Source organism: Lutra lutra, chromosome 14 (genome assembly GCF_902655055.1).
Source record: "Lutra lutra chromosome 14, mLutLut1.2, whole genome shotgun sequence".
Classification (NCBI taxonomy): Eukaryota; Metazoa; Chordata; class Mammalia; order Carnivora; family Mustelidae; genus Lutra; species Lutra lutra.
The window spans coordinates 23,143,389-23,162,277 of NC_062291.1; the positions used below are offsets into that span (position 1 = coordinate 23,143,389).

Sequence of the window (18,889 nt, forward strand, 5' to 3'; positions counted from 1 at the left end):
ACATAACATATACATACATTTCATACACGTATCAATACATGTACATAAAAATAATCTGAAACTCATAAACAGTGGTTACTGCTGGGAAATGGAATGAGTAGATCAAACTTTATATGCTTTTGATTGCTTGATTTGGGGAAAACATATATGTAAACTCTTAATTCAAAAGTTAGTAAAAGATGTTCAGAAGTAGAGATAAAAATACAGTTGAACTATATAATAATAATTCAGTTATTTGAATCTTACCAAACCCCATAATAGTTTGGCTGTGAGTTAAAGTTTTCCCTTTTGTAATCACTGACTTTGCTAAGCAAATGCTATATAAAAAAGCTCATAGGACTAGTTAATTTACTAGTTACTAATTAAAATGCTTCTAAGCATTTGAAACCATTGTGATTTCTCAAATTATAGAAATAAATGGATGTGCTTATAATATCTAAAATTCCCCCAAATGGAAGAGTTTGTTCACTTGACTCATTCCTTAGGGACTTGAAAATAGTCAATGTAAAAAAAGAGTCAATGTAAAAAAAAATGTAAATTATATGTAATGTAAAATGTAAAAAAATGTAAAAAATAGGCAGTATAAAAAAACCAAAAAAATAATAAAAATGAACTTGATAAGAAGTGGATATGTAATTAAAGAAAAAAACTATAAAATTATACTCCATCAGTTGTACAAACTGAATAGCTAAGAAGACAGATTGGCCTTGACTTGCAGTCATGAGGCCCTGAGCACATCCCCTGCTGGTGTGGACACTGCAGCCCAAGATAGTTGGGGGAGGGAAGGAACAACCCCAAGTAGTTTTCAACTCTGAGAGCCTATATGCTAGAGGATGATTACGGCAAACAGTATAAACATGCTGGTCCAGCCCAAGGCTGGACAACCTCCATGAACAAGGCCAAATTCTCAGCATTCCAGTCCCATCAGATAACTTCCAGGAGAGACAGCCCATGACTGCCCTGTTCCATGCCACTGGATACATTTAAATGGCCAAGTGCCTAATTTGGTCTAGGAAAAGTTATTCCTTTATAATTTGTTCTAGAAGAGAAGGAAGGTAGCGTTGAGGGAAAGGCAGGTAGAAGGCAGTGCACTGGAAGGCTAGAGGTCAGGTTCTGGGGTTCTAGACTACTTGCTGCTCTTCTGGCTGGTTTTGGGTAAGCCAACTGTTCTCCAGTCCCTTGGTTTTTGTCATCTCAGAAAAGAAGTTATTTTAGTATCAATGATCCCTTTCCATTGTAACATTCTCCTTCTATGTTTTTGGCAGAGGCGGTTCCCATGTCACAAGTACCGTATACTACAGTAATTTCAAGATCTTTTAACATTAGAAAGATACCAACATGTAGAGAGAAGAGAAACGCAGCAGAAGTGTGATCCTTTCCAAAAGCCCCAAATATCTTACAGAAAAAGAGTAACCAGATTCTTATGTATGTAATTTGTAACGATTTTTTTTATCATACCTATAGCCTTCAATTCTAATTATAGCTACTTTTCCTAGCTTTTGGTTTCTCCAAGTTTGTTTGATTCTATTGTTTATACAGCGCTCTCCTCACTTACAAACCCATACTCTGATCATTCCACTCAACCTCCCTAAAATTACACCAACTTCAATAAGTGGGGGATTTGGGGAGAACAGACTCCTCTGTTTTATGAAGCCATCATAATATAATTTTGTCTTTTAAACTTAAGCTCTTAATAAAAATGTTTATATATTTCACATAATTATCTATTAAGTTCAAATATATAAATAACACATTCTGATAAAATTACTTAAAAGCTAACTTGCTAATGCACGTGTAGAATTCTAGAAGACCAAGAGAAATAACCCTCATTGATCTGGTGGGTTTTGTGTTTTTATTGTTTTGTTTTTGTATTCTTCAGAGTAAAACTTATTTATCCTCTCCCTCTCTCTCTCTCTCTCTCTTTTTTTTTTTTGCAGGATTATGGTTTTTTTTTTTGCAGGATTATTTTCTCCGGCCCTATAGAGAGAAGATTCAGCTTTTATAATGAGCAGCTTTTACAAGGAATGCGGTAGATTTGGATGCAACAGGAGTATGACGCATGTTAGGCATAAAAGGCAAGTTATAAGATGATATGTCTGGTGCACTTTTTTGGATGTTTCACTTTAAAATACCATTTCTTGAAGACCTTGATTCTGGAAAGGGCAAAGCCTGCCTGAGCAAAGAGTATAGCTTGAACTCCTTCAGAAAACCTGTATTAAGTATTTCTTTTCCCTAATCCCAGCGAATGTATGGGAGGTGACTATGAGGATTTTATAAGCAGGGTGAATAATTGCAAATATGCTGGATACCAATAAGTAATTTGGCTTGCCTAGATGGAATTGTCAAAGAAGTGATTCATGCTTTTTTTTTTTTTTTTAAATGTTAAAGCTGTCTATTGATTGATTTGGGGATGGTTTAAGATTTAGACAAGGACTTACTTTCTTCTCTAATGCTTCCAGAGCCTGAGAAAACGTACACTAGAGCAAATTTGGCAGATTTTCTGCTCTTCTTTTATCTGATCTACGTGAAACGTACAAACAGCAGGATTAAGAAGTTTTACCTGCCTAAGCCAACTTCTCCACTCTCTGGGGGGGTCTCCTGACACTTTGGAAAGGGATGATGAATCTGATAAATGCTTTTCAACAGATATTTCTCTTCCTTTCCTTCTCTCCAGAGCTGCCCACCAAGGAGCCTCAAGTTACTTGGACCACGTTCAAAGGCCCGTGTGTTGAAAATGGCTTCCAGGTTTCTGCAGTCGGTTATTCTAACATCAAGAAACCTTTCTCTAAAGACAGTAATGAAGACAAGCAGCAGACTGTGAAAAGCACTGGGCTGGACCTGACCAGGCATACAAAGTCAGGGCTTCCAAACGCCTTCGTGGGGGAAATGAAGGTTTATTCATTGCATTCAACTGTGCTGCAACAGGGGGGAATAATATTTTTCACTTCCAGTAAAAAAATGGTTCTTATACTTAAAAATACAGCCTGATTTTCTGTATATTAGTCAAGTTAAAGCCTTTTTCAGAAGGTTTTGTCTGATTTTGTTGTCACCGATATCCATGCCAGGCTATAACTCCAAATTCTTCAGCTACTGATTGGTAATAAAGAACTAATTTTTACTCAAGATCTGTTCAGGCAGTAGGAATTTGAGACTGAGGAGGGGGCCTTTTCATTATTTCATCGTCCTTCTCCATCTGACCTCATACCTCACTGTGGCCTCTGACGTTTCCACTGAACATTGCATTTGATACAAACTGTTCTCTCACCAAGATAAAATCTTTGTTCACATACAACGCTTTTTCAGGGAAAACAGGATACAAATGCCAAGAATTCTTAGACAAAATTACAGCTGCCACAAATCAGACACAGGCCTAGACAGAGCACTCACTACCATGCAACAGGACCCTTGCTTCTTGGTGGTTGTTCTTACAAGCTTTCAAATGTGCAAAGAAACATATAGAGAACTGCTTAGTTATCAAGCATGCTGAATTTTCAAGACCAAAAGGAAGGACTTTCTAATCCCAGAGCAATGCCCCATCACGATCTGGCTACAGGATACCTTTATAATCAAACGCCGGCGAATAACGCGGGTAGTGACTCTCCGTTCTTCCTCTGAGCTTGAATCACTCTCACTGTCTTTCAAGTCCTGATAAATGCATTTTTTAGTATAATTTTACCATCACATTTAAAATAAAAGACATTCTGAGAAGGGAAATCAAAAAAGTATTACTTTTACTTGCTGGTTTTCCCTGCTAAGAACATCATGGTATGTATTTGTGAGACTCTTAAAAAAAAAAAAAAAAAAATGTAAGTGGAAGAAAATTTTGAGCAGGACCCTAAATGAAATGACTCTGTATATGCATGCATATATGTGTGTATGTATATTAATATATATATTTAATTACATTGATCTTTATGTGCACATATATAGTAAAGATCAATGTAATTACATTAATTAAAAATAACTATGAGACATTTTGGTATCAGAAACTACATGCTACTCATTATTAGTTTGAAGAAACAATATTCATTTAAAATTTGTTTTAAATCTCTACACATTTGACCTGAATGGCCATGCTTCACTTGATCGACAGAAACAGGTATAGGATTTCTGATTTTTATGAAATTAAAGAATTGACATGAGTAGAATTTGTCACATATATTTTAATCAGGAGATTTTTAGCAGCATAATTTTCTCCTAAATAGGTGCTCAGTAAGAGTTTATGTGAATGAATGAAGGAATAATGTAAAACATGTAAAAACTTGGAGTTTTATTTTAAGGATCTGATATGAAATGAGGACAGAAAAGACATGTGACAGACAAGAAGATGGTATAGACAAGAATACAGGAAGTACACAAAATTTTAATTTTTGGACAGTAAGGATGAGACAAAGGAAAAACTACCACACAGTTCACAACTCAAAGGGACAATTATCTCTGGCTTCTTCTTAACTGTCATGGTGAAGACTATTTACTGAATGATATTATCTCTAAATTTTAATGGTGGAATTCTGAAAATAGTTCTGGCATTTTATTTTCTAAATTTGGTAGTTGCCCCAAATCTGAGAGTCCCAGAGATAGAAACTGCAGTTCATATCCATTGGAAAAATCACTGGCAGTGTTGGTAAAAACTGGGGGGAATAAAAATTGTTATGGGAGGTACAAGTATTGGCTAAAGTGATTATGAAATGTTGTCAAATAGATAATAAAGTAGGTCACTTTTCACCCAAGTTACACTTAACAAATACTTCAAAATATCAACCTTAACTTTGTAAGAAATTTCACCTGAACAAAATACCCAACTGAATGATATGGTATTAAAAGGGAAGAGTTTTCAAGTTTCTTATTCCATGCAAAGATATTGGCTACTAAGTTCCCTCCTACTGTTAAAATGTTTTAGAAAAGATTATAAAATTCAGAAAACGTACAGTGATCCCAGTACTGTGAAAGGAGACAGTGAAACAGCTCAGAACGTCAGAAAAAATAAGAGGAATTCATGTTGTGAGAGAAAAGAATTCCCAGTCAGCATTCAGGAATCAACAGGTTAGATGAGGCAAAAGAGAAATTCAATCTGAATTATTCATACACAGAATTGTAAACCGGGGAGAGGTTTTCACTTGGGTAAACTGAAAAGCAGAACATATGTGCCTATAAACACTACCAAACCTAGACATGAATTGCATTATAATCCTCTCAAGAATCCTGAGACTAGTCCCTTACAGAAAGAAAAAAGGCCATTTGGCCAATGTTTCAGTTTCTACTCTCTGCTAATCTGAAGGTGAAAGGTGGACAGAAGCTGCTAGGAGAATCTCGATCACAATTCCTTTTAGAGAATTCTCGAGAACTGGCAGAGAGGGTAACTAGTAGACAGACAAATGGGGTTGTTTCAGTACATTTTACTATGGGTCACTGCATGGAAAGAGGTAGAAAAGAGCAGAAGTTTACCTTGTAGCAGCAGGCAGTCATCCGTGTAAGAGCCGCCCCCGGACTTTTGACCTGATTTTTTAGGGGACAAAAAGGGTGCTGTTTTCTGAGATCATACATCAGATGACTTACTTGGTTGCTACTACTCTACTCCCGTCTAGCCACAAAGGACACAACCTGAACATGTTTGGATTTCTTGTGAGATCAGAAACTCCCAGAAACTTTAACTCCATTAAGAACTTTTATGCTCATGAAAAGTTTTTAGGCATTAGAATAGGACTAGTGACAAGACCAAAAGCACAATCTCATAAGCAATTTGAAAATATTTTCTAAGAGTAATTATATTCCAGTACTGATGAGCAATTAATTATGTTCCAGTATTGATGGACTCAGCTGAGCTTCCATGCAGGGTTAAGACTTTCCTTTCAAACCCTCTTTTGCCTTCTCCCTGGTTCCCCAGTGGCCGAGGTGTCCACACACACAACTGCTTATTCATATTTAGATGATTTGATTTCAGAACTTCTCTATGGATTTTTAATGGTAAACTTTCATAGTTAAGACATCACAATGTTATTGCTTCTTTCTATGTGTTGTGGACTCATTTCAAAAGGGAACATCCAAGGTCATACTGCTTAAATATGCTAAGAATTAACTGAAAGAAATCAATACTCAAAACCCATTTGTCAGGAAGTGAAAGGAAGGCCTGAGAACTTTACTTCCTCTCACGTTCCCTCCTAACATGTGGGAAACCGGTCAGCAGCTAGCCTGCAGAGGGACCAGGAAAGGATATGATTAGTTGACCAGCTAGCCGATCATTAGCTTCCGAGTGACTGGGAGTTTACTAATAGAGTTTTTGTAAACCACAACTTCATCATGGACTTGCTAGCTTACAAAAGAATTTTTTTTGTTTGTTTCTTTCTTTTAAATCCCAAACACTGCAGGAGATCTTAAGCACCACTGGATGTTTTAGGGAAAACTGCAAGTATTACTATTCCAAGATGTCCATGTCTTGGCCTACGCCTACCGCATGGTTCGGGAAAAGACAAGACCGAGAGAGCAAAAAGCAGTAAAATATGTAAGAAATGTAACTAACTTTTATTTTCTTTTATCCGTCTATGAGTTATACATTTCAGTTCAGAATTTTTTTAATATCTAAAAGTGGTAAATCTCAAAGAATGAGAAAAAAAAATCTACCACAAACACATGTTTAAGTACAAAGCGAAAGCAAGTAATTCTAGGACACTAGGCTTCAAAATTACGAGAAACAAATATTAAGAAAATTTTCAACTTAGATATAAAAATGATTAAAATGATACGTCCAACTTCAAATTTCTCAATGCAGTCAAGCAATAGTGTATATACCCACCTCATTTCAGGCTCGGGCACTGGGTTTCTTTAATTTTTAAAAAACACTTTCAGATAACAGCCTTTCTAGGGTAGAACTCTTAGGTGGGTCACATCTATAAACTCTTTAAGTTATGCAGAAGAACCAGGAAAAGCCAGAATAATTATCCTCCTTCCATAAGACAGACGACTGGGTTGGGAGTTAGGAAGCCCAAATCCAAATCCTAGACAAAAATTGCCACTGGACCTTAAGCGTAACTTCTCTGTAGTTCTTTTTTTCTCCTGAAAAATGGCTGAAGGCATGCATATTCCTTTTTCCTACTCCGTGAATGAAAATATAATCAAATAGCATGAGCGCTACTTAGTTCTTTCTTCACTCCCGCCATTAGTGTTAGCACTGATAATTGGGAAATAGTAAAGAACCAGCATTACAAGATTAATCAAAGGACGGGAAGCATTAGTACTCTTGGTTTAACTGACAGTGTATCAGATAACCAGACTGCATACCTTTTGCTCAGACCCACTGGACCCCTCTTCTTCGTGCACATTATGCCTTGGCTTGCCATCTGCCGGAGGAGTCCTACTCATCTTTTTCATACTGACAGGCACACAGGGTTTAGGTTCTTCTATTACAAACTTGCTGGTTTCTTCTAGAGCTTTCTGATAGGCTGTTAGTGATGATGCCGGTTCCTCCACACGAGCAGATCCATGTATTTTTGGTTTCAGAGTTTCCTTAGCACTCTGTTTCCCTATATCATTTTGGGATTCTGGAAAGTAGGATTTTGTCTTTGCCTCTGGAGTGACTTCTGCATGGCTCCCATTTGCTTCAAATTTTCCAGGTTCTCCTTTGAGATATGAGGTAATAGAATCTCGACACTGATCAGGGCTGCAAACGAGAAAATGTGGAAATTTACGATGGTAATACATGGCTGAAGATGGGCTTCAGAAGCTCTAAATTTTTAACAACCACGTTTGAAGCCACTTTTATAGGCATGAAATAGAAAGACATGAAAAAATCTAATGTGTGAAGGGCGATCATGGGTTTGGGTTTGTGGGTGAGGCCCCAGGCTTCCCCCACACCCCAATTCCCAAACTGTCTAGCTATGCTGCCCTTGTTTCTGTTTTGTTTTGTTTAATTGCATTGCTACAGCTACTTGGATTTGAGATTTTAAAAAGTCATCCTGAGAGGTTCACGGAGAATTCCAGACCCACCAATGTAAAAGAGGAGGATATTGCAAAAGGCTTTCACATTGCCAGTGGAAAAAACTGCTGGCAGAGAATCAAACGCATTCCTGTGATGAGAGCTCTGGCATCCCCAAGTACCGACACTCCAGTCTTTGGATGAGTTTCCAGTTGTGAATGCTGCCATCCTGATTTTGCAACCCTAACACCCTTAACTTGGGGCTCCTCCTTCCCCTCCCCTGATCTCTGCTGACTCCCGCTGGTGAGTGGGTGCTGGTGCTCACCGGTCACTTCTCAAATTCTGTGAGGACTATTTTCCTTTCAAATGTTAACAATCTTTCTCTTCCAATAGTTTCTTTTAAATTGATTTCCAATTTTTATTTTCTAGCTTGAGCACTGTTTTTACTGTCTTTATTACCTGTAGAATTCTGAAGGTGAAAACTAGCACAATATTTTATATGCATGATATATATCATGCATATGTAAGTAGGTGTATATTCTTATAAATCAAATTCTGATTCTATATAAACAATCCCCAATCAACAGCACACCTTATTCCATATGTGTGAGGACAAACAGTCCCAGCACAGTGTGAAGACGCTATAATCTAAATGTATCTATTTCCTGCTATGCAAGTATAGATTATGTTATTACATCAGAACACAGACATCAAAAATAATACTATTTGTTGTCTTTACAACAGTCTGGTAGGCTGAGCACAGAATTCTTTGGTCTTATCATTCTTCTAAAGGAATCTTGTAGACTCCTTTTTGCAAAATGTTATAAACTCCCTCTTTGGGAATTTTTATCAAGCAAGAAGCTTATCAGCAATACGAAAATATTAAATATGGTTATAAAAGAAACAAGTTGGATGCAAAAAACCCTGAGGTTATCCCTAGTTGCTACTGAAGTACAATATATTTTAATCTGATGTATGCATAAGCAAAAATGATGCCAACTGTTATTGATAGACTATTTGTACCAGTCATGTCTACAGCCATTCCACACTCCAGCCATTCCACAGGCTTTCTTTTTCAATCTGTTAACCTGCTTGAGGTTCCAGTTTTTAAAGCTGATTAGACGGACATTCTTAGAGCTTAGGAATTCATCCAGAGCCACAAAATGTAAACCTAATGCTGGGGGATATGAACAAATGTCTGAAGGGCCCTAGATTCTCACCTTCCTAGAGTTAAGTCCACTACAAAAAAGAACTAGACTCATGATTAGGGAATTATTTTGATTGTAATCAAATTTCCACCATGGCAATATTATCTGGAGTGAAAAATTATATATGCAATGTTGCAAATTACATAAAATGTTCATGTAGGAAAAAAGAAGCATATACAATGTTAAGTATTTTCTTAGTATGGTAGGAGGACCGATGACTTTTTGTTTCTCTGCATTTTCTACATTAAGACATTTAGAGGGGCGCCTGGGTGGCTCAGTTGGTTAAGCGACTGCCTTCGGCTCAGGTCATGATCCTGGAGTCCTGGGATGGAGTCCCATATCAGACTCCCTGCTTGGCAGGGAGTCTGCTTCTCCCGTTGACCTCTCTCCTCTCATGCTCGCGCTCTCTCTCTCAAATAAATAAATAAATAAAATTAAAAAAAAAAAGACATTTAGAAAGATGTATGTAAAAGAAATCCACCCAAATTTTAATGGCGGTTATTGCTAAATGATGGGGTTTTGATTTTTTTTTTTTTTTAAGATTTTATTTATTTGTCAGAGAGAGAGGGAGAGAGAGCGAGCACAGGCAGACAGAATGGTAGGCAGAGGCAGAGGGAGAAGCAGGCTCCCTGCTGAGCAAGGAGCCCGATGCGGGACTCGATCCCAGGACGCTGGGATCATGACCTGAGCCGAAGGCAGCTGCTTAACCAACTGAGCCACCCAGGCGTCCCTGGGGTTTTGATTTCTTAAAACTGTATTTTAAAGTTTGCATAATAAGCGTATTATGTTTGAGGTCAGGAAACAATAGAAATGTTCATATTTCTAAAAGACATGGGGTTTTATTTATTACACTATTTTGAAAGCTCATTCCTTATTGGCCTTGTGAAAAGAGTAATACAAGTAATGAACTAGAAAAGAGCAGTTTTCTAAAGTAAACATAAACATCTTTGGCATGCATGTAAAACTGCATTTTACTTCAGGCTAACAGTAGTTGTTTTTATGTTTTGTTTTTTTAAAGATTTTTATTATTATTATTATTTATTTGCGAGAGAGAGCATGAGCAGGGGGAGGGGCAGAGGGAAAAGCAGGCTTCCTATCAAGCAGGGAGCCGGATGTGGGTCTCGATCCCAGGACTCTGGGATCACAACCTGAGACGAAGGCAGATGCTCAACTGACTGAGCCACCCAGACACCCTTGTTTTGTTTTCTTTTAAGTAGGGTCCACACTCAGGGTGGAGACCAGCACCGGGTTGGAACTCATGACTATGACTTCGAGAACTGAGCTGGGTTCCAGAGTCAGATGTCATGTAACTTTCCCTCTCTGGATAAGCAGAATGAACCAACCTTAGAGGCAGGCATTATCCCCAAGCTGGAATGGCGATTTAGCAAAGAAGAGTAATTGCTAAAAAAGCAGGTACTTAAAACAAATGATTCACTAACGCGTAAGTGGCGATTCGCTCTTCTTTTTTCCGAAACGGAGCCATACCTGTCATCCAGCCGTTCCAGTAACCCACCAGTTATTCTTCGAGCCTGAGCAGGGGACTCTAGGTTTCCACTTGATGTCTCGTTCTGCCAACCTGAAATTGAAGACATTTCCAGTTCTGCTTGCTGAACACGTTTAAGAATAGCCTGTACTTTTTCTTCTGTCATCTCCTCAGACTCTACTCCTTCTTCAAGTTGAATGTCCTCAAATAGAGATTTGAGTTTCTCTTCCATCATCTCCTCATCAGGACCAGATTTTCCTTTCTCTTGCTGCTCAGAGCATACTCCTACTTTACTAGGCTGTTTCAAGGGCTTTGCTGGTTTAACATCTTTTGGGACCCCAGACATACTTCCGAGGTATTGAGGATACTCACTCAGACAGATATTCTCCAAATGGCTCTCATCTACATCCACTGCGTCAGGCATTTCTGTTAAAGGCATTGAGTCTTCGAGTTTGCTGTCTTCTAAGGAAGTGTCTTCTGCAGTTACCACGGGAGGTCCATCTGCTGAATGCTCTACGTTCCCCTGGGAAGGCACTAGCCCATCACTCAGTCTACTGGGGGTTCTAAGGGGAGACTCTATGCTAGAGATATCGCTAAAATAATCATCTTGCTGGAAAGGGGTGGGTGGTGTGTAGTGCAACCCTGTGGGAGTTTCCAGTTCCACTTGAAGGGAAGGATAACCTATGGAAGACAGTACATTCGGACTGACTGGAATGAATTAGAGTACAGCAAACAAAACACATGGAATGAATTAAATTATATCAGGTATGAAAATGTATGATGAGTTACAGAATAATGTTCATAAATTTATTGGTTTAGTTTAATTAAATGTAATACAATGAAATAAAAGACTAGCGCAAACTATAATAAAACGATACTAATTAAGATATAAATGATTTCTATCAATTTTGATAATTATAATACAGTAACTTAAATACACAGACTAATTCAATACAATACAAAGTTAGCTCTTATTATATAAGATATACTTATTCCATGCCAAATTTATTATCTACTTTTAGCATGCAAAATCCATATTTGGTGGACTGCATACAGTAAGCCACAAGAAATCAATTTTTATAATAAGCCACTTATAACTTATTTTAAGAGCTTTACATATGAACAATGCTATCCAACTCTAATTTTTTTTTTCACTTGAAATTCAACGTGAAGAAAAATAAATTGAATTTTTGGAAGGAAATTATTATTAGATCTTAGAGCAGTAGCACTGGGGAAAAAAATCTAATATGATGTTAGGAAAAGGATTTGAAAGGCAGATAAAGTAGAAAAGACTCCAAGGAAAATTTTCAGGTGTCATAATGTGACAGAGATGAAAGGTTTGCGGTGTATATGAAGGTCTTAGCGAACTTGGTGATAGGGGTCCACTCAGAACCACAAGTCAAATAAAGAGAAAAAAAAATGATAGACAACAGAGACAGGAAGAAAGCCCTTTGCAAAGAGCTCTCTGGATATTCACGACAATACTGTGAAACACAGAGGTTTATTTACCAGCCTACTGAGAGGGGAAATAGGGAACAATTCCCTTGTTTTAACCTTTGCGGTGGGGACAAAGGGAATATTTTTCTCCTTCAGCAGAGAGAGAAGTCAATAATGGTCTGGTCATGGTGAGGAAAGGAGGTTTCGTAAAAGTTCAACGAAGAGGAGAGACAGGAAAAAAAGGCAGCCAAGCACATTTTCTGAATTAATGGTCCACAAAACTACAGCCTAATTTTCCCATCAGTCCATGACAAATACCAACTTAGCTTTTGTTGTAAATTCCAACTGCTATAGGTAAGTATAGTCACCTATAAACCAGAGTGTTGTTGAAAAGCTGGCTGAGATTAGCTGAGGTTGATAATCTGCCTAAGTGAAATTTACTTCATATACACCTTCCTAAAGTTCCCTATGAATTTGTAAAATAAGAAATAAAAAATATTAAGATGCGACCATGAAAAACTCTTGTGAATTTATTTAATGATATTCTGATTTTAAAATGTTAAAAATAAATAAAGCTTTCCATTTGGTTGACTATTTCCATTATTTTCTGGTTATCTTGCTTGTTAGTTTTTTTCCTTCTTTTTTTCCTCCTTGTTAGCTATTTTCTTAATTTTTTTTCCCAAAAAAGAATATTAAAAGATTCCATAAACTATAACTTGGCAATAATTCAGAATTTGATACAACAATGGTCTACTGCTAGTGCAAAAAGAGACTGGCTACCATTACATGGCCTCACATGTAAGATGAGGGCTTGAAGAGAGCTTTTTTCCAAGGTTCTGTGGCATTTATAAGCTTAAAATGAAACGAATTTTGACATTACTCCCCATCACCTTGATGTTATGTAGATAATAAGGTATGCTTTAAATTTTTTGTTGACTTTAACTTTAGCAAGCAGAAACTTTTTAAAGAATTTGACAACTTTTTTACATAATATATGTAGAACTAGAAGCTGTTGGTTTTTGTTACTCTAACTCTGCCAGTTTAAAAATGGGGAAAAAAAACACCATATTTTTCAAAACCAAGTAGAAAAATATCCCGAGCTCTTCTTTCTACCTCCACACCATCATCATTTTCTACTCAAAACTCATTATAGGAATAAATTTCCATTTGTAAAGGAAGACAAGCACCTTGAAAAACACAGCAAGATTTTGTTATACTTTACTTGATACTTTGATTTTTAAAAAGCCCCAATTTACACAATGAAGGAAAGATGACAATATTATTATATAAATTAAGCTAATGTCGAAAAGGACTTACTATGTTATTAGTGACATCTGTGCTCACTGAGTTAGAAATGAAAGACTTTTATACATGATAGATCAGGCAGGGTTTTTCCAAACAATAAATGGAACCATATAAAGTTAAAATAATACTAAATAAGTAAAAAAATTTTTTGAGTGATGCACTAGACTTTTTCAGTACTTGCTTAAATACTTGGCCCCAGAACAAGTGTTTTATTTAACATTTTATCATTTTATTTAACAATGTGTACACTATATGCTAAAACCTGACCCAGTAATTTGGTTGTTTGATCAAAGATAGCTTAGAGTTTGGTCTTATCAATATGTGAATAAAAGAGTTCACTAGTTTTTTAGGTTAATGTGAAAATGACAAAAACAATGCATTCTCTACATATTAAATTTTCTTCCACTTGGTCATGTAAAATATTCGAAATACCAACTCTTTCAATTAATTTATGCTTTTATACCCCATTATTTGTATTTTCTGTAACAGACATTTATTAAGTTTGTTCTAACAGAGTGTTTATTTGCAGACTCTAGCAGAGAAAGAGCTGTGAAAATGAGAAATTAAGTTAAGCAAATCACAATTTAGTTAGTTTTAAGCGACTGCCTCGTCCTACACACTTTCAAATTTTATCAAATGATTAAGTAAATAGGAACACTAAATTCAATTACCATCAACAGGGTCATGGAAAACATTGTTCTCATCTGCAAAACTTCTGGTGCCTGAAATATTTCCATAATCAAATATTGGTCCTTCTAGGAGAGTCACTATATCTATTCGATTAATTTTTGTCAAGACCGAAGTTAAGGCATCAGCTGAAAAAGGAGAAAACAGGGTTGAAAATCCGATTAAATTATTTTCTGCCGTCACCACAATAGCCACACAAAAGCACAGCCATCTCCACCCGCCTAGAGTTTTAGCTCCTCCTCCCTGCAGCTCTGCCAAATCACCATCCAGAGGGCTCAGAAAGCTCGCTGTTACAGGGAAGTCCTGTCAGGGTCTTAAGAATCACTTGGTGAAGCTGTGTGGGGTGACAGCAACATTCACTCCACTGTAAGATGCTGAGCAGATGGGCCTCAAAATAGCCAGACTCTTTTTAGTTACAAGGGGATCTATTACAATTTTAAACATATTCTTCTCCTTTTAGACTGTCAAAATAGATCATCCTCATATTTGATGCTTAGCATTTTAATGACTTACTAAGGTCAGGCTGACACAGGCAAACCCCGCGATAACTTATTCCACATTGTCGTGGGTTGGCACTTGTCATAGTACAGCAACTCTCCCCTCTCCCCACCCCAACAGCATCAAACCAAAAGGAACCCAAAAATATTGGAGACCTCTCTGCAGCACAGACGAAGCTGAATGAAATGATTTGATCCTATCCTCCTTTCTTTCTCTCCCTGTGCATCTAGCTCTGGCCACAGAAGCCTCCGAGTGCTGACTACTACCCCAGGATTTAGCAGCTAGAATTCGATTTTCACTTTTGATGGTCATGGAGAGAACTAAAGACAAAAATGCAAAAAATTCACTACCACTTGCTTTCTTAAGAAGCTTCCTAAAGACAGGTGTTTAAAATACTAGTGCTAAATTAAACACGTTTAACTTCAAAAAGACTTATTACTTTATGATTACTCTAGTTTATTAACAGTAGGCTTATCTAAAATACTACAGGCAGTTTTGAAAGTCAAAGTAATATAATGTCAGCATACTTGTAGCATTTTTTCCGTCTCTGGTAACCCATTTTTTTAATAACATGAAGCTCTGAGAAATTAAAGAATTTGGATTTTCCACACGTATTTGATTGATTTCATCCACTGAAAAATTCAGTTCCCTTGCCAGTTCTGTAGAAAAGAAAAAGAGTTACTAAGATTTCACATTCTGCTTTTATCACCTATGTTTCATTAGACGTAATGCTCAACTGTTACATACACACAAAAAGGGACTGTGTCGTAAAACCCAGTCCAGCCTCCAGCATGACTCGTTACATGCTTGCTTGTACAGGAAACAGTGATGACACACCAGCTGTGACTTCACTCTCCTGACCGAACTGCTTAGCTACAATTACATTCCCTCTCGAGAGATTCTTTTATAAAGATTCTTGAGCTGTACAAAGAGGATGTTGCTGGATTCTTTTCATTCAGCCAAATTATTCTTTGTACTTTGTTCAAGCCTCACGTAAGATGGGCTGGGATACACACCCACGAACACAGCACAAGAGACGCTGGGAGTGTGCCTTCAGGAATTCCCCATGGTAGATTAAATGATGACCACAGTCCAGATTGCTGTCTACACTATGCAGCCACATGTGTAACAAAGAAAAAGGAAATAGCTGTGTCCATCTAAATGTGTATACCCGTACACTCAACCTTGTCAATCAGAGTGTCTTTGGCAAGAAACGTGTGACAATCAGTGGCTGCCTCGGCAGAGGAAACCAGGAGTCAAAGATGAGAAGGAGCCTCACTTTTCACTGTATATTTCCTGTATAGTTAAAAAAAAAGTCCTCAGGTAATTATTTTAAGTGATTCCAGAAATAAATGGGGTAAAAAACCCCTCCCAAGGAAAAGGAATTGGTTAAGATACTACCCAGCTTAACTATTTCTAGCATTTGGAGAAATGCGTTCAGAGGCTCAAAAAACTCAAGTGATTTCACTCTAGGAACTATCGTGACGATACATTGGGCTGGGCACAATGATTTACACACGAGTGTTTATCTCAGGCTTGTACTATTAAAAAATGGAAAACAATCCAAGTGTTGAACAAAAGAAGAGTTCATTGAGTTAATGCAGCAGCTTGTGAACTGTTTTGATCATGGCCTGCAGTTAGATGTACATTGTAGAGGGCAATGTTTATATAAGTGAAACCAGATCTTCAAGAAGCAAAACTTAGCCTTAATACACATGAGACACAGACATTTCTCTCCATTCTAGTCTATTAAAAACAAAATCAAAGTTATGTATTGATTTCATGACTCAGGAGTGCACTGTGACCCAAAGTTAGAAAAACACCGTTATAAAATATGTATACTGGATGTTATTTATCCGTGAAAACCAAGATCATAGAATATGCCATTTTGTGGAAACTAGGTAATAACGAACAAAAAAACCAAAAAATTACATGGTGTATATAACATTTTAAAGCTTTTTATACAAAAATCAAGGTACATGAAGATGTTCACAGTGGTTTTGAGGGACAGGATTAATTTTGCTCTTCTAAATGATAATTTTAATGGTAATCTTTACTGAGCAGATAGTAATTCAAATTATAAAAGTTAAATTTCTTTCTAAGATCTTCATCCCTTTGTGCTTTAAGAGACAATACTCCTTACTGCCCAACAAGCTCTTTATGACCCAACTGTATCCTTTGTCTAGTGAGCCAGTGACAAGCAAAGACACACTGTCACTAAGAATTTTACAGTTTAATAGCTTTATGTCACATCTTCTCCAAAAATTTGCTCTGACAGACTTAATGACTGGATTTGTCTAAGGTAAGTAATCTAATAGTACGGGCATATAACACTGCAAAACCAACATTTGCTCCAATATATTTTCAGATCATAATGTCTGATGTTAAAATATAATTATTATTAATTTTATGTTAGCAAATATTTATACATAATGAATTGCTATTAAGTCTCAAAAAGTTGCTAAGGATGAACAACTACCTGTCTTCTCAGAGTATCACTAGGCTCCTGGTCGTTAGCAGCGTGCCTGAGAGCAGAGGCTGGGTGGAAGGAGACAGGAAGTTGGGGGTGAGGGCAGGACTTAGGCCATTTAAAGGAAGAAAATGTAGCTGACCTTGTTTGCCATTATCTGGTTTCATATTCTCCCTTTTAATAACAGAGATAATCACTTCCCTGAGCATAGCATATCATGGAGGGTATACAAGATGACTTAGGTATGACAATGGTTAACCTTTGTATTTTAAGCTATTCTGTTTTTTGGGCTATGTATTAAAAACATACCTCTAGAACTTGAAAGTTCTCTGATTCGTGTGTGTAGGATTTTGGAGACCCAGTTAATATGAAATCTACAAAGCAGAATTGTCCAAATGACACAGAATCTTATCTTCATCTATAATGAAGTGAAATCGAGCTAAATATTCCTTTTCTACACACGGAATATAAACAGTTTCATTCATCTCACCAAACCCAATGACTTTTGTAAACTGAATGGGTTTCTGAACTTGTATCCTACTTAAAAATTGTAATTCAGATTTTCAACTTCCTCTCATTCCCTTGTTTTCTTGTTTGTGTAGTTATAGAAAATGATCTTTTGTTTTCCTTTAGCAAAGAGGTAAGATTTCCTTTTAAATAAATCTTTGGGCATAAGAGTGAGTCCACTTAAAGAAAACTTTCAGGTAAATAAATATACAGATAGTCTGTGTATATCATAAAAACCATGAAGATGACTCAAGAGTGATTAACATTTGGGAAGCACAGGCATGGGTTAATTGAATGGTTGCCTAAGAGAGCTGCTCTAAGGGAATAGACCATGTTTAAAATTTTGGATTATTTAAAAGTCACAGGCCTTAGTTGTGTTTTTCTTGACCCCAGAAAATAAATTTACTACTAGGTAAAATGTTACCTTCTATTAACAGAAATGGCAATGTGAACAAAGTGCCTACATCTAAGGTAAAGGAAGATTTAAATTTCTATTCTTTAGTGTATATGCATCGAAAAAGCTTTGAAAAACACAGGATGTAAGGTATTATCGATAATTTTCTCTGGGTAGGTAGAATCGTGGAAGATTAAAATGTCCCATTTTGTTTTCTTTCTACTTGTTGCTTGTTTCTCTTTTTTATAATGAACCCCTTGTGAGTAAGACAAAGAAATTAAAAAAAGGTATTTGTTTCACTCAGGAGCGTACACACTTACCTGTCCAACTAAGTCCCAGGTGATCGGCTACTATTGCCATCCTGATATCTGTCCGTTCACATGGACTCTGTGGACCTACGATTTACAATTTCTTAATTAAAATAATCATCAAGAAAGACACGATACCGGAAAATTGTTTTTTAGCAGTACTCAGATTTTACAGAGAGACTAATGCTAACACTGTACACTTACATGTGTCCTAGTCACCTACATGAACACTTGTCTTTGCACATGGCTCACTTGATTGTCACCTGCCCCGGCCAGATGTGAGACTACATGGATGCTCAATGTGATGGAATCGAACATGCTGACGAGCTAGCTACCGGACAACGGTTACAGAATCATCGCGTCGGTGAAAACACCATGATGGGATTTCAGCATCTGAGCTTTGACTTTGACAGAATCATTATTAGTACATTAAAAAAAGAAAAAAAAAAAAGCTGCTTATCTTGAATGACACCAATATCTTCAGCATGCTTCCCTAGCTGCCTACTGTGTCATTTGGTTAAAAGGGAGAGAGAAGAGTGTAGAGACAGCACACACAGATGACAATGACAGAATGAGAAACTACAGTTAAGTCACTGCACAGGCAATCACGACAGTGCATGCACTAGGCTCTACAAGTTGGAAAGTGTTTACGAACTACGCTCGTTCTCCAGGATGTGAGCAAA

General features: G+C 37.0%; 1 protein-coding gene and 1 long non-coding RNA gene across 6 annotated transcripts in view; one reads left to right on the forward strand and one right to left on the reverse strand.

The window, feature by feature from the left end:
* Positions 1–2,978, forward strand: part of LOC125085289 (uncharacterized) — a 63,381-nt gene extending 60,403 nt beyond the window's left edge. For both annotated transcript variants that reach the window (XR_007122842.1, XR_007122843.1), the window contains exon 3: positions 2,675–2,978. This is a non-coding gene — a long non-coding RNA (uncharacterized LOC125085289). The remainder of the gene's footprint in view (positions 1–2,674) is intronic.
* Positions 1–18,889, reverse strand: part of ANK3 (ankyrin 3) — a 675,546-nt gene that overhangs the window by 18,280 nt on the left and 638,377 nt on the right. For 3 of the 4 annotated variants that reach the window (XM_047703616.1, XM_047703615.1, XM_047703617.1), the window contains 8 exons: positions 18,219–18,293; positions 15,055–15,186; positions 14,014–14,157; positions 10,973–11,281; positions 10,603–10,693; positions 7,276–7,654; positions 5,446–5,496; positions 3,559–3,645 (listed from right to left, as the gene is read on the reverse strand). In XM_047703616.1, the coding sequence (XP_047559572.1) occupies positions 3,559–3,645; positions 5,446–5,496; positions 7,276–7,654; positions 10,603–10,693; positions 10,973–11,281; positions 14,014–14,157; positions 15,055–15,186; positions 18,219–18,293 (1,268 nt within the window). The remainder of the gene's footprint in view (positions 1–3,558; positions 3,646–5,445; positions 5,497–7,275; positions 7,655–10,602; positions 10,694–10,972; positions 11,282–14,013; positions 14,158–15,054; positions 15,187–18,218; positions 18,294–18,889) is intronic. The other variant, XM_047703614.1, reaches the window with a different exon arrangement.